The sequence below is a fragment of the Protomyctophum parallelum genome, assembly GCF_964188405.1.
Source record: "Protomyctophum parallelum genome assembly, chromosome: 17".
In the NCBI taxonomy this organism is placed as follows: Eukaryota; Metazoa; Chordata; class Actinopteri; order Myctophiformes; family Myctophidae; genus Protomyctophum; species Protomyctophum parallelum.
In genome coordinates, this window is record NC_139719.1 from 39188824 (window position 1) to 39206079 (window position 17256).

Consider the following 17256-nt stretch of genomic DNA (forward strand, 5'->3'; position numbering starts at 1 on the left):
TAACTGTGAAAGATCTCAGTCTAGTTGGCTTGTCACTACGGTGCAGGTCAAGTCGTGTGAGATCCTGCGGGCCCCACCACGGGGCACGGGAAGCTATGCCATGGCTGTAGCCTACTTTAGTTTGTACCTATAAATATAAAGAGGACATCCGAAGACATCTCTCTGCCTGCCGTTTAAGTTTGTTCTTCGCTTTTCTCTCAGGTTGTTCGCAGCTTTGTTGAAATGTCCTGTGCTACATTTTTTGATGAATTGAACATGTAAACAAGTGTAATGCTTAATTGGGTCGTCCACTCACAGTTAACAGTCTTTGTATTGAGTTTGTGCTTGAAAAGTACTGTAATTCTGCAAACTGTTAATAAATATTTCAACCAATCAATCAATCAATCAATCAATCAATCAATCAATCAATCAATCAATCAATCAATCAATCAATCTATTCAACCAATCAATCTAGTGCTGTCTTATTTAGAAATATTTTTTGGTTTAGGTGGTTATGTCTTTTTTGGAATATGTCTGAAAATGTGTGCAGGAGGTCAAGGTCCTGTTGTAATCCTTGTATATCACTCTTTGTAAATAACAATTGGGTTGGGTCAAAGTGAGGTATTTGGTAGTTTGGTCATTTTACAGTAATCTGTCTATCTGTAAAAACAAGTGCCCATAGCATGATATCGATATGGCATGTACTTTCAAACCAAATGATGATCTTTCTATTATATTTCTTAATTCACAAGATGCTGTCTGGCAACATATACTGTGATGTCCTATTGTTTTTTGTGTGTTTTTGTTCATGTTCATGAAAAATGAATAAAATTTAAGCTGAAAAGAAAAAGATGAAATAATAATTAGAGTATCACCAGCAGATGGCAGCAGAGTCTGATGTGTATTTGCAACAGCCATGACAAATGTTTTGATTGATTGATTGAAGTATTTATTAACAGTTTGCAGAATGGGTACATTTCACATGAAAAGCACAACTCAATACAAAGACTGTTACTGTGGACGACATTGTTTACAGATCAGGGTCCACCTTTTTCAAGTCATCAGAACATTTAGAGACAAATATACACTTAAAAAAAGGAAATCATGCAAGGAGGTAAAAAGAGAAAAGAAACTTATACAGTAAGGGGAAAAGGGGGTGGGGGGATTCAGATTTTACGGGGTCGCCTGCAGTATATAGTAGAATTAGTATTACTGTATGTAATGTCTGTCTTACGTTATGTGTAAGAGGCCGTGTTGATGTGGACACACGTATATAGCAACTATTCTGAATCCTATATTACCAGGGCTCTGGGCATGTCTGTAAATATAGGCCATGGTTGTCCAAAGTGCGGCCCGCTGGCCAAATGTGGCCCTGGGACAAATTGTATACGGCCCACAGCTTCGTAACTGAATAGATGGTAAGCGCATTGGATAAAGTGAGTGGCAAAATCAAGTGGCAAAGTGAGTTTAATGTTGTTTAACGTCGTTTAGTACAATCAGATAGGACTTTTCTGTTTGGATGTATGGGCTGTCAAGGCCAGAAAGTCGTTTTTTGCAACTTAATAGTAGGTGTTCCCGCATATATAACTTACGGGTACAATGATGATGCCCAACAGTGTGGAACATTTTAACCTGGGCCTTTCCCAGAGTATTATTTGTCTGTGTTGTCTGTGTTCCTTGTATTTCTTAAAAAAGGCTAAGTTACACTCTTTAAAAAAAAGGCTAAATTGCACTTTGTTCACAGCAAACACCTGACAAAAGACCATCTGTTAATGGTGTAATGCCAGTGCCACTCAGGTAGGCTATATGTCAACTGGACATATTTCTGAGTAGCAAAGGACATTACACCATTGCCATTACACCATTAAATTGTCAGCATATCATCAATATCACTTTGCAATATAATGCACAGACCGGGTATGCATGACCTTTTTTAAGACCAGACCTGATAGTGAACCGTTTTCTTTTTTGCACCCAGAGTTAAATTAACCATCTGGATGGTGGATTGCTGTGTGTGTGTGTGTGTGTGTGTGTGTGTGTGTGTGTGTGTGTGTGTGTGTGTGTGTGTGTGTGTGTGTGCGTGCGTGTGTGCGTGTGTCACTACTGTACCTCCAACCGTGGGAAGTGAGACGACGAGATGCGCACACACACACACACACACACACACACACACACACACACACACGGTGACCTGGTTCATTCTGATTTGTGGGTTGTCCACTTGGTCTCATGACTGACATTCCAAAGGAGCTGCACGGAAATCAATCTGTTATGGTTTATTATGACATAACTCTCATGCCCAACTTTCCTTTTTTCTTTTTTAGAAGATGCTTCTCATTTTTACCAAGGATCAGCTACTCATAATGTGCTTTTTTTCATGGGTTTCATGAATGTGAGCGTAAACACCAGTAAAATTGTACTATACCAATATCAATTGCACAATGCTTGAATCCACAACATACTAGTGCACAAAATGTGTTTAAGGTGCATTAATTAGCTATTGTTCATAAGCATGGTGGCCACTGCCAGCCATGTTGTTCGCGAATGTGGCTATTTACATAATACAGTATGAGCTAAACAACATACGAGCCATAACGAGTCACTAGGGCACTTACTAGGCAACACTAATAATGTACAGAAATCACTGTAGTCCATCTAGGTCAGACTCACACCTAAGCATATATAAATTAAATGTGTGATATATTAAATGTAGTGATCACTGATCATGAATGCAATACACTGAACATTTCAGCCCTTTGTGTCCGGGCCAGGCCCAGTGGGGCTGTCACCTGCATGCTTGATCCTTAATCATTTAAGATGAGATCAGATAAGATGAGATAGAGCTTATTTGGGTACAGGTGTCATTGCAGCAGTAAGACTCAGTGAAAGACATCTGCCCCGGCTCTCTGAATGAATAGGTGAATATGTGTGTTCAGGCTATCAATGGATATAAAAATATATATATACTGTAAATGTACATGTATACAGTCTGTGAATGAATCTAATTAATATATGAATGTACAAACTATCAACAGTGAACATGATAATAGAGAATGAATATATTATGTGTACACACAGCATTTACTGTACTGCAGACTGTATTGTACACATCATGCAGGCCATACAGTCAAGTATTATAACTTATTATAACCTTCCCACACAAAGTGGTGCTAACCACTATAGACAGCTATGTGTGTCCCTGGCTGTGTCTGTCTCTGTGTCTGTCTGTCCTTTTTTTAATCATTGAGCTAATAGAGCCTGCCTGCTTGCTCAAGGGATGAATTGAATCTTGAACAGTTTCTGATCATAAATTGAATCTTGATCATCAGATCAAAATTCGTGCCAGATCCGGCATCCAGGTGGGACATGACCTTTGACGCGATCTAACTGTCTCAATAGAAGAGCAGGGAGTCAAAATACAACCACCCCAAGTACATACTGTAAGCCCTTAATTATGAAACGTGGAACATCCTCTGTGGCCAGATCAGATATTGTGCAGCGATAAAGTGAATGTACATTATATGACACAAATGGAACATCCGCTGTATCCAGATCAAATCCTGTGAACTGATATCTGAATATCTGGCAGCACTGTGACCATTGGCCCCTATTGCTGAAATAGGACCGTTTTCTTTATATATTTTTTACCTCTATTTCACAGTGGGTTTTGACCCCTATCGCCGAAATGGGGCAGTGGGTTTGTGTGTGTTAAATTCTAAATACCCTGAATGTGGGCCATCGTTCTATATAATCAGTAGAAGCGATTACAGCTGGCAAATTGTGATTTTTACTCTCATTTTACTAGTCTCAACATGTACCAATACAGAGGAACCTCAGGCCTTCAGAAATGTCATTGTTTTATAGGATATATTTGGATCTAAAATGTGAAATGACTGTTATTGTATTTTTGTTTTACTGGTTGTATGAAATGTATCAGCTAACATTTAATACAAGGCTTCAATAAACTGTCATCCTGTACCAAAATGACCCTTAATTGTGTCATGTACCTGAGCAACATGTTACTAACATAAAATAAACAGGATCTTCTCCAGGCAACGAAACCAGCATCATGGTCTCTGTTAAACCTTTTTAAAAACATGCGTGTTGTGTTTGTCCCTGACCAATAGCCTATAGCAACGTGAACTTTTTACTGCAATGTCCATCGATGAAGAGAAGGCTCAAGGCATGTGCTCTCTCCTTTGCGCCCCAAAGTGTATTGAGTAAATACATAAATAAATAAATGCAAAAATAAATAAATATATGCTCCAGGCAACAAAACCAGCATCATGGTCTCTGTTAAACCTTTTTAAAAACATGCGTGTTGTGTTTGTCCCTGACCAATAGCCTATAGCAACGTGAACTTTTTACTGCAATGCGCCCCAAAGTGTATTGAGTACGAAAGACACCAATGGAAACAAGCCGTAGGCTTTCTTGGGTCTATAATCCTCTTAGAAAACCTTGTATTGAACTGTACTTTCCTGTGCTCTTTTTTAACGCCAACTTTGATGAGGCAGTATTGCTTTGTTTTCAAAATATAAGGTTTTCTCATTTCCTGAAAATTTTATATTTTTCATTTCCTGAAAATTTTGGAGTTGGTGGTTTCTTCCTGACAACAGAGTTATGTAACAAATACATGTTGAAATATGGTATTCATATCATTGATCAACCTGTGAAGTTTCGTGGAAATATCCCTCAGTTAAAAATGTTGCCCTATTCACCCGCATTATAGGCTAATGGGGGCTAATATTGTGGCGGCCATATTGGATTTCCAGAAAATAAATTGATCGGTGTGTCCATATAGGTTGTGATTCTATTGGGTCATAGATATTTCTGGTGGACAACCTTTGATGTTATGGCAAATGAAGGTATCCAAAAAAGGCGTGGTTTGCCCACCTGGGTAATAGATACTGACAGGAAATGTAATGTCTCTTTTCTTTTTCATGTTTGCAGCCATTTTGACAATATGCAAGCTCAAGAATATATGTCCCTTCTGTGCCATGAATCTTAGCCAATGGATTAATATTGCTTGTGTTTGCCAAAACAGTCAACAATCATCGTAGAAATCCATCTTGTAAATATGCACCATAATATGGAGGGCTAAAACTGCCATAACTAAAAATAAATACATAAATAAATAAATGCAAAAATAAATAAATATATGCAAAGAAATGTATAAATCAATGATTAAATGCAGGTCAACCCCCTTTGCCCCCTGGGTAGTAGAGAGTTGTTTGTTATGAATGTTGTTTGCTAAAATGTTGGTAACACTTGTACACCCTGTTCTTTGGCTGATCGATTCTCTGATTGAATACTGCCAAGGGTAAAAGGATAGGTGGACAGTGGACACTATAGGGACATCCGGGCACCTCGATGCAATATGGGTTATTTTCTACTAAATGTAAAAAGAAAAAGGAAAAAAAAGTAATTTACATGCGTAAACATGCAACAATTAAGGTATATTTCTACAATTGCTACAAAATGCTACAGAACCCATATATATATGTCATTTTGGGGCATAAACATCGTAAATTAAAATAAAACTGTCTCAATGCGTGCATACACCAGACTTCACTTTCCAACCTGTATGTGACAATCCTTTATTCCCCTACGAGCATATATGGGCCACTGGCGGCCCAGGGGCCACATGCGGCCCCCATCTTCACTTAATGTGGCCCTCAGGTTAATATCAGAATACTGATATTGTTGATTTGCAAACATAACCCGCTTTAATTACTTATTAAAATGTTATTTTCTTTTTTTTTTACTTTAATTTTTATCCCACAATTTTGTAACCCAGTTTTCTTTTCACCCAGTGCCAATTGTCTAATGTAATTCTGGGCGCTACACTTCCTCTGCCAACCTGGGGGGGCAGCGGACTGACCTCATGCCTCCTTCTATGCATGAGGAGTCCAAGCTGCTTCTTTTCACCTGACAGAGGGGAATTTCCCCGGCCGGACGTAGCGCGTGGAAGGGACACGTTATTCCGACCAGTTCCTTTCCCCTCCATCAGGTGCCCCGGCTGGCCAGGGGGAGGTAGTTTTAGAGACCAGGATTACGGCATGTTTTTGTGAGGGTATCTACCCTAGGGGGACACGGGGAAAACATGCAAACTCCACACAGAAAGGCCCTTTCGCCAACCCCCGCCTCGGGTATGGGCACTGATGACGTGGAGGAGGGAACACGCCGCCAGTGCCCACAGCGTCCCCCGCGGGAATCGAACCCAGGACCTTCTAGCTGTGAGGCGACAGCACTACCACCGTGAAAATGTTATTTTCTTATGTCCAATGCATTTGTATTTAGTTCATAATGTTAACATAACTATAATTGAAAGGCATTGGAAATTAAATAGAAATGTAACTTTTCAGGATTCCAATTCAAAAATAGCAAAAACAATAATCTGGATTTCAATTCAAATAATAGCAAAAATCCCCAGTTCAAATATGATTACTTTGGGGGGTCCCCAGTTCAAATATGACTATTTTGGAGGGGTCCCGAGTTCAAATATGATTATATTTGGAGGTTGCAGCCTGAAAAGGTTGAGAACCACTGCCCTAGACTACAGGAATGTAACATTAGGTTATATTATTTAAAATAAATCATAGTGTTTTGCCAATTATTTGGGAGCCCACTTGCAGTATCCTCACAGCCCACCAGTGGCCCCTGCATGGCAAACATAGTTGCGAACCACAGCTATAAGCACAGAACATAAAACACAAAGTCATGGTGCCCTCACAGTACCACGCCCAAAGCACAATCAAATACATATGCAAACAAAGCGGTATACCACAATACTAAAGCTTGCACTGTATATAAACTAAACACTGAAGTCACACTGAACATACAGTGTCCCGCCCAACGCTTATAGGAAAAGAATGACGTGTGTTATCAATCATGATGAAATCACAGAATCGCTGTGTCATATGACATCACAGAATAATTTGTGACTCATGACTCATATGACGTCACAAGAACCCGCTGTGTCATGACGTCACGAGAACCGCTGTGTCACATGACGTCAGAAAATTGCTGTGCCGTTCGTTATGACGTCACAGAATTGCTGCGCTGCCACAATGACACAGCGATTCTGTGATGTCACGAAAATGTCACTGTGAAAATGACATCACGGAAACCGAACGGCTGAGTCATCGATACAGTGTCGGTTGAGCGACCATTGCGTGCCTCGTTGTACAATGTAAATCCTCATAGCTACCGGCCACACTCGGACACTCCACAGAGTCCACACACTGCACCAACTTCTTCTCCACTGTCGTGCTCCTCAGTGTTGTCACCTGTGAAGCAGCTGGAGGTGTGTGTGTGTGTGTGTGTGTGTGTGTGTGTGTGTGTGTGTGTGTGTGTAGACGTGTCTCTGTCTGTGTGTTTGTGGTGCTTTAGGCCATGTGGAGTTAACACCATTAGTACATGTGCCTGGGGGTTGCAGGTGGTTGTGAGGTGGGTGTGGGGGGGTCTACTCTACTCTACTCTACATGAATGACGCAAAACCACAACCAATCCAGCCTTTGTATTTAGATGTTACATGGGTTTCAAGGTTCACGGTTGTTATTGTGCACCTGAAAGTAAAAGTTATTTTTGGTCGTCTTCCTTTAGACTTTGCCATCGGGGAGGCCCCTAGACTCTGGGACAGCCTCCCATTGGACCTCAGGTTTGCTAGCTCAGAAATGTGCCAACAGCAGAAATCAATGCATCTATTCTCATGGATACTGTTATTGTTTGTTGTTGGGTTTTTTTGGTTGATTTGTTTGGTTTTAAGTTGTTAAAGCACTTTGTAACTATATTGAAAAAGATGCTATATAAATAAAGTGTATTATTATAATGTACCAGTATTATAGCATAGGTCAGAGGTGGGCAACTTTGAAGATGGAGAGGGCCACTAGATTTATACAGTCACAACATTGCATATTACGGTCATAGCAAAAACAGCCGATCTACAAGCTCAAAACGCGTCGCAGTGTGAGCGTTTTGAGTTTGTAGATCAGCTATTTTTGCTATAATTTAATTGAAATCCTGAAATATTTTTTTGCTATTTTGGAATTGGAGTAATTAAAGCCGGTCATGTTTGCATGATTGGAATTATAACAGAAATTAAATAAATATCAGTATTCATCAGTATTCCAATATTAACCTGAGGGCCACATTAAGTGAAGGTGGGGGAGGGGGGGGGGCATGTGGCCCCCGGGCCACCAGTTGCCCATGTATGGCATAGGTAATAGTAATAGTAAAGGAAGAAAAGAGAAAGAGAGAAAAAGAGAAAAACGTACAATTCATATGCATGGCATGGCATATTTACTGTATGAGTAGCTGCACTTGCAAATCTGTCATTTTCAGTGAAGAAATTCGGTGTTTAAATATGTGAATCTCACAGCCTATACAGTATAAGACCCCTCGTATGTGGTCTTCTGACTAAGGGCCGATTCATACTCCTATTTTACCGCTGTAGTGCCGAAATGATTTCGGCTCGTCAGAAATTTTCAGTAGCACCGAAGGGCCGACTTTAGGACGGTATACCCGCCCACCCCTCGAACCGCAAATGACGTAGGCTCTACAGAGCCTACGTCGGCCCTGTAGAGCCGAACCGACTTTTACTCGGCTCTAAAATAGGAGTACTGTATGAATGGCGCCTTACAAGGCCCCCAGGCTCTCTGATCACCAGGAGTTGTAGGTATATTTCCTTGAATAGAGCCAAGTAGTAAATAGTTTAAGCTCCTTCCATAAGCATAGGGACTAGAACACTGCTTATGTTGCTATACACAGTATGATTGTACTAATTGATTCAGGCATAAACTGGTTTTATTTTGCCTCAAATGTTCTGAATAAGTGTAGGGTAAAGAAAAATCTTTCATGCTTTATTTCGGTCAAGATTTTCTTAGATGTTTTACAACTCTCACACATACTGAAACATGGGCCGAGGTGTGTGTGTGTGTGTGTGTGTGTGAGGGAGCCAGGGAGGGAGTAATGATGTTATTACGAACCATAAATCTTCCATAGAAATTGGGATATGATCCATGTCATGCAAGTACTGTGTATATCCTATAAATCCTGTACGATCTCGACCCACACATGCCTTACGGCCAGAGAGCAGTGTGTTTGTACGGTAGGCATACAGTAACTGCCCGCTCTGCCTGGGTGGTAGCAGACTTTCTGGCCTCTGTGCATGAGTTAATCCGTCCCTGATTATTATAGTACGTTTCACTGGAGTTTCAATAGCATATACATAGAAGGTCTCTGCCCATTCATTCAGTTTCAGATGTTAAAAGAGGAGATAAGGGGAATTTAATGCCCAGTGTTGGACCATTGACCTTTCCGCAATTACGGAAAATTACGAAAGCTTTTACGAAAAGTTTTGCAACAACATTCCATTTTACTTAAGGCCTGTAAATCTCAAATCCCATTTGCTCCATAAACAAAATAATAAAAAAAGAGATTTCTGGGAATTGCAGTTACTGCTACAATAGACCACGTTATACAGTATAGTTATTATAGCATGTCTTGAAGCCATTCTCCATGAAATGTTATGTTTTACTTCTTAAAAGCATCTCTATGGAGCCATTAAAAAAAAGAAAAAGCACCACAATGAAGTGATTCATTACCGGTGTAATGTAATTGTGACGTGAACGGTTAGCATACTGTACAGTGTACACGTAGCGAGTCGAAGCCTGGCTGCGTCACAGAACAGAGGAGGACTATTAAGTGACCTGGTCCGATCTCTGGTGTGACACAGTGCTCTGGAGTCTGTGAAAGAGGCCAGCTGGTTCCGCTGCGCATCCTTACACGTCCGCCATCCCTCCTGATGAGACACATGATGCCTCCAGCGTGTCCCCGTCACCCTGGCAACAGTGGAGTAGTCTATGCAACACCGTGGCCACTTCAGCATGTCCGGGAGATTAACCTGGAGAGGGGGCACATGTGTCACAGTGCGATTTCAATCTGAGGCTTATAAGAGACATTCATTAGTATTTTTGTGTGTGTGTGTGTGTGTGTGTGTGTGTGTGTGTGTGTGTGTGTGTGTGTGCGCGTGTGTGTGGTATTGTGTTTAAAAGAGGACTATCAGAGGAATAGAATAAAACAAATACTGTAACAAAAAATATACAAAAGCATCACAAAATGACGAACTCTAGTTCATTCGATCTCATCCATGATCCATCATAGCTAGTCATATTATTATCTAGACAGGAGGAAGCTTAATTTAGGAGAGATAACTAACTTTGTTAAAGTCACCAGGCCTCTAAACATTGTTTTTGAGATTCTTGAGATTGGTCCTTTTCTTTTTTTATTTTTTATTTTACATGTTTATAAGGCACGCACTTCCTCTTTATTCAGACCAGACAGCATAGTAGTAAAAAAAGAGATGGAAAAGCGGTGTTACTGCATTATGATATGTCATATCAGATACAGTCAGATTCGGACTTGAAAAGATATTCACACAACCCATTTAGGCCTGTCGTCAAAAATTTAAAACAAAGTCTACTAAATTCTGAGGTCAGAAGGTCAGAGGTGCTCAATAATTCATGTCAAGGATCCCAAAAATTATCTGTATTTGGCCGCCGACCCCCATCTGAAATATATGTAGTTCCAGGGAAGCAAAGATTTGCTCTGAAAGAATATATATTTGCACCACATTTTCACGATTTTTCAAAAAATAGCAGACCTACAAGCTCGTAGCAGCTTGTAGATCTGCTATTTTTCAATAGCTAAAGTATAACATGATGCATAAAACACCAAAAGGGGTCCCCGCCCAAAATGGGCTAGACAACTAGACCACATACTTGTATAGACTTTTTCAAGAGTATATAGACTCTTGAAAAACCATGAAGTTCAATCACTGCGGGCATGCACATGATATATAACACGAGTCTCATTGACAATACTTCACAATTCATATCTTTCCCCACAAATGAATTTGTTCCCAATTACGCCATTTACACGGACTTAACCCATTCTGACCGGGCACCCATTTTGGTGTCGGCATCATGTTATGCTTTAGCTATTTAAAAATAGCAGATCTACAAGCTCATATCGCGCCACCGAGTGGCGCGATACGAGCTTGTAGGTCTGCTATTTTTTGAAAAATCGAAGAACGACTGACATTTTTTAGAATCTGATCTCAGGTCAGAATGGGTTCATCAGACCAGTGTGTGTCCGGCGGAAAACCTCGTATGAATCTGATCTCAGGTCAGAATGGGTTAAAGGTTTGTGCACTTGGGTTTCAGGAAAGGATGGGCCCCATCACTGTACACTGGATAATCACTGTAATCACTGTACACGCCACGTGAAGAAGTCATGAGTCTCTGCTCTCTGAAGGTATTCTAAGAACAGTAGTGCTTCTGAAAGTGTGATCGGTTACAGGTGTCAAGTGAAAAATGATGAGTCCCATGCACTGTTGTTTTCGTCGACTTTACTACTGTTGTTTTCGTCGAATACTATGATGGAAAATGTTCGTCGAATACTATGATGAAAAGTGTTCGTCGACTGCCTTTTTTCACTGGCGAAAACTAAACGGAAACCACCTGAGAACTAAGCCATGATGACTAAAACTATAAGACTGAATATATTGACAATTTCGTCAGCAAATAAAAAATAGACTAAAATGTTAGGAAGGGTAGTAGACAAGTCATTTTACAATTGGTTTCATGCTGAAAATAGCTGATCTACAAGCTCAAAACGCGTCGCAGCGCGGCGCTTTGTGAACTTGTAGATCGGCAATTTTCAGGCAGTGTAAAATTTACAATTTACAATTCAGGCATTTAGCAGACGCTCTTTTTTTTTCTTTTTTTAGATATTTTTTTTGCGGCTTACGCCTTTTATTGATTTTTGAAGGGACAGACAGTAGGCTGACAGGAAACGGGAGAGAGATGGGGGGATGACATGCAGTAAAGGCCTTGTCGGGTCCGGGAGTCGAACCCGCGGCACACTGCGACTGGATTACCAGTCCGGTGCCCAGACCGTTACGCTACGGCCTGGGCCTAGCAGACGCTCTTGATCCAGAGCGTCATTACGATGGCATCAAGGCCCGCCAAAATACATTTTAGTCGACTAAATCAAGACTAACACTAAACCATTCCAGGTGACTAAAATGTGACTAAAACTAAATTAAGTTTAATTCCAAAGACTGAGACAAAAATAGATTTTTTTTAAACCATATAAATTACTTTCACTTAATTAATTAATTAATTAATTAATTAACAGCAATTTGAATGATTAATTCATGATACATTGATGTATACTAGTGAATCATAAATTAAGCGTTAATTGTGTATGCATTTGGAAATGTTACTCTTTTTAATTTTTTACCAACTTATGACTGAGCTTCAGTTCAGGCAATATTAGGCTACTGCAGCTTGTCAACCAGTACAGCGGAGTAGCCTATACTGTAGGACAGGTGTCCTGTCTGTGACCTGTCCTGTCCTATCCGAGACATGGGTCTAATTCTCAATTTAAGACCTCCACTCCACTCTGCAATGCAGATAACTTCAGATAAAGTTAACCTATTATTGATATTGCATTGAAACCTGCCATAAAGATTGTTAAAATAACGCTTTAAAGAACATACGGATTGTAGCTTTAACTCATTGGTGACGATTCTGACGAAACTAAGTGTTTTGCTTTGGTCATCACGGTCGTGACGAATTGGGAAGTTATGCAAATAGGGCGGGGGAACACAGTGGACACCGCCTGTAATGCAGGACATATAAAAGCCTGCGCGCTTTACCGGCGACATGGCACACTACTAGGCACAGCCGCTCCAAAACATATTCATCACCATTACAAAAAAAGACATATAAATAGTAAATACTACATTATTTACATAGACCCATTTCCTCCCGACAAAAAGAAACGATGAACGGCCACTGCAACGGCAAAGGGAACGACATAGTGGCGGAGTTCCACTGCAACAACGGCGGCGGCTTCGGCGAGCTGTCCATCGAGGCGAAGAAGTCGGCGCTCCAGCGCAAACACGAGACGTCCCGCAAGGTGGCGGAGGACGCGTCGCGGCTGCCCTCCCTGGAGGCGGCGTACAGCAGCATCCTGCGGGAGGTGGGAGAGGACACGGACCGCCAGGGCTTGTTACGCACGCCGCTGCGCGCAGCCAAAGCCATGCAGTTCTTAACCAAGGGCTACCACGAAAACATCTACGGTAATATTAAGAGGAAAAAAACTCTGTTTTAACTACTTTCATTCCTGTTGTTGTAGTCGTGGTCTCTCTTTGTAACGACTTTCATTCCTGTTGTGGGCATGTCATTATATAGGCTATACAGGCGATTAAAAAAGGATTTAATACAACTTTAAACATGTTTAAAAATACCAATTTGTTAAATGGGGCTTAAATGGTTAAAGTCTTAAAGATGTCTCTTTATTGGCTTAAATAAAGGTGTCTCTTTCAAATAGATAGACAGATAGATAAAAAAACAAAAAACAGATATACTTAAAAACAAAAGCTAGCAGTCTATACTGGATTTTAATGTGTTTTGGCTATGGCAGATCTCTCACACACACACACACACACACACACACACACACACACACACACACACACACACACACACACACACACACACACACACACACACACACACACACACACACATCTTTGATTATCTTGTAAGTAGAGGCAAACCCCCCCCCCCCCCCTTCCCAGGGGAGATCATTTGCTCTTAGGAGCTTCAAGGCGTGCTACTCAACCAGTCTTATACCTGACAACAAGGGTCTACATTTCTCAATTTAAGAGTAGGGAGACCACCTCCAACCACTGCGGATCTACTAGTTGTACCATTATTATTATTAAGTCTAACACACTGTTTCCCAAACCAATTTCTATGGGTCAGGACTCAGGACTTGAGTAGCCTCGAAAACCCAGACGTTTGTATTTCCAGGGAGAAAAAATAAAAATCTTTTCCTAAAGAAAAACGCAAAACAACGCGTTGTGCTATTTCCACTAGTTTGGGTCCCAGGCATCTAATTTCTCTTTTTTTGGTCAAAGTAATCTGACATGTCAGGTACATGTCAGTGAACATGTGTGTTATGTGTTTGTGTCCATAGACATCTTGAATGACGCCATATTCGACGAGGACCACGACGAGATGGTAATAGTGAAGGACATAGATATGTTCTCTCTGTGTGAACATCACTTGGTGCCATTTTTTGGCAGGGTAAGTGTGTGTCTCTCTGTCTCTGTGTGTGTGTGTGTGTGTGTGTGTGTGTGTGTACTGCGTGCATGTGTGTGTGTGTGTGTGTGTGTGCGTGGGGGGGGGGGCACAACTGCAGTATAATATCTTAATGGAAGAGCTGGGAGACCACCTGCAACCACTGTTATTTTGTATGAATATACGGATTGGTAACTTAGAACGTTTCATTCTTTAAAACAAGTGGCGGAATGCAGCTTTAACATAGCTCGTGCGCACAGAGATGCATTCGTGACGTCAGTGATGTCATTTTGTATTAGTGAGCCTTTGGTACATGCTGTGCGATCTTTGACCGAATGTCTACCGTTATCGCTTCTCTAGGTACATATTGGGTATCTGCCAAACAAAAAGGTGGTCGGACTAAGCAAGCTGGCAAGGTAAACCACAAACACACACACACACACACACACACACACACACACACACACACACACACACACACACACACACACACAGATGCATGGACGTGTACACTCTCTCTCTCTGTCTCTCTCTCTCTCGCTGTGAAAGTGTGAAAGTGGCCACAATGTCTGTCTGGTTGTACGTTGACGTTATTGCCGACTGGCTGCGTTCTTCTGTTATCTCAGTGCATTTCTCTGGTGGCTTAAACTCTAAGCCCTGTGGCCAATATCACCGTCCTCTCACCAGCCTGGCTGTCAGGCCATGAGAAAATCCCGTCGGACCTGTGGGAATCGCACCGATGTGATCACAGTCTCTGTCTGTCTCCTTCTTGTCCATTTCTAGGTCCACAAAGAGAGAGAGAGAGAGAGAGAGACAGACACATCAAAGCATTGGGCTCTTATGAAAAAAAAAGGGGGGGGGGGGGGGGTAAAAAGACACACTGCTTCGTCAGCTCCTGGAACAAGCTGAACCCCCTGGGGTCATGGGTTCATTATGGGACATTGGCGGAGGGGCATAAGTCGGAAACATCCGACGAATAGTGTACCTTTATTTCTTCACACCCACTTTAGTGAATGATTTATAGATGTTAAGAGGCCGGCCGGGCCCCTGATTTGGATCAACAGAATGTCTGATCCGTGGACTAACTAGCTCTTTCGTTCTGGTTGCAGGATTGTAGAGATCTTTAGCCGAAGGCTTCAAGGTAAGACGCAACATTTTTATTAATATGTTTCGTAGACTTCATGCTTAGGAGTTCATGTGTGATTTAGGACATTGAGGTATTAGTATTAATATTGCAGAGGGATCAGAGGGAATCCCCACTTGGGGGGAGATATTGGTCTCATGAGCTTCGGGCGGGGCTTCATGACAACCAGGGTCTAAATGCCTCAGTGGAAGAGTAGGTACTAGACCTCCTCCAACCACTGCAGAATAGATGTACATATATATATACATATATTGCATTAACATACTCATACTCATTGAAGCTATAAAATGTCATCTATTGCGTTTCGTGGTCTTGACGGCTCAACATTCTTGTCTCCTTCAGTTCAAGAGCGACTCACAAAGCAGATTGCCACGGCAATATCAGAAGCTCTACAGCCAAGGGGGGTTGCTGTGGTGGTGGAGGCAGCGTGAGTCCAACACACACGCGCACACACACACACACACACACACACACACACACACACACACGCACGCACGCACGCACGCACACACACACACACACACGCACGCACGCACGCACGCACACACACACACACACACACACACACACACACACACACACACACACACACACACACACACACGCACACACGCACACACACACACACACACGCACCAGTGTTTACAGTCAAAGCTGGGAATGTGACAAACGTTCTAAAGCTGCTCAAAATATTGCAGCAGTACACAAAGCACTGTATGTTGACCCCATATGAGCGTGTCGACACTCGGCGACCCGTGTTGAAAGACTTGTGTGTTTTGTCTTGCAGGCACATGTGCATGGTGATGCGTGGCGTTCAGAAGATCAATAGCCGTACAGTGACCAGCACCATGTTAGGTTTTTTCAGAGAAGACCCCAAAACCAGGGAAGAGTTCCTCACACTTATAAAGTAGCAACTAGGCATGTGTACGACTGACTCCTTTTTATTTATACTTATCTGTAGTGGCGTGCCCGCGTGTGGTGCACTGAACACATCAGATCTACCAGGACACAAGCAGCTTGTAGATCGGATATTTTCAGCGTGCGTACACGATGCACATAAAAAAGTATAAAATAAGGCATAACTCCACAGCGCTTGTACGTATTTATCATTTCCAAAAGGTCAGGAGTTCTGATGGATCCGCATTTAGCTTAAAGCTGCAATCCATAACTTTATATTTAGTGAGTATAAGATGTTGTTTTGACCAATAATCTGTATGGAATATTATGTTCTCGCTGCCTGGGGGGACCCGGATTTGAAATTCAGGGTTGGTTGTGAAAGTTGTGGATTGCCGGTTTAAAACCCCATGACCAATAATATGCTGTATGAATCTGGATCTATGTAAGCGCTGCCCCTGGCTTATAGAAGGATACACACACACACACACACACAGCCTCATCAGAAACGGTTTCCTGGATTTCCTCTTCATAGATCCGTTATGGTAATCATGGTCTATCTTGTTACTAGGATCACTGACAATCAGACACTGTAATCTCTAAATCCATGGTGCCTTAACTCGTCTCTGTTGGAGACCATGCCGTGCCATATTATAGGAGTATTATATTATCTTTAGTTAGTTAGTTAATTAAATATATAATGTTGCACATGCCTTAGATTGACGGGGATTTTTATATTATATGGATTTTGTTTTTTTTGTTTCCTATGGTGCTCTTTGTATTTAGTGGTCCGTTCACAGAAAGCGACCCACCTCACAGTTCTCGCTGGAAATGAACGGCCATCAAATGACAATAAGCAGACTTGAAATACTTGATAGATCCATTTACACTTGTAAATATTTGTATTGTAACAAATTACGTTTGTTTAAATGACGCATTGTGTGTGGTTAACGTGTTTTATCTGGTTTGTCACCTTTTCAGACAATCTGTCGCTCTCGTCTTGTCTGGCATCATTTTAGTTTTTATCAGTCAGCATTGTATAGTGTTGCTGTTGTATAGTGTTCTCTGGCAAAAATAAACTAA

The 17256-nt window shown here is 41.5% G+C and overlaps 1 protein-coding gene across 1 annotated transcript; it reads left to right on the forward strand.

Annotated features, from left to right (window-relative positions):
* Positions 1–12728: 12728 nt before the first annotated feature.
* On the forward strand, positions 12729–16826 carry gch2 (GTP cyclohydrolase 2). Its single transcript, XM_083786672.1, has 6 exons — positions 12729–13129; positions 14032–14141; positions 14496–14551; positions 15245–15276; positions 15622–15706; positions 16067–16826. Exons 1-6 carry the CDS (start codon positions 12832–12834, stop codon positions 16188–16190), a joined length of 705 nt encoding a protein of 234 aa, XP_083642798.1. The 5' UTR covers positions 12729–12831; the 3' UTR covers positions 16191–16826.
* The last annotated feature ends 430 nt before the right edge of the window (positions 16827–17256 follow it).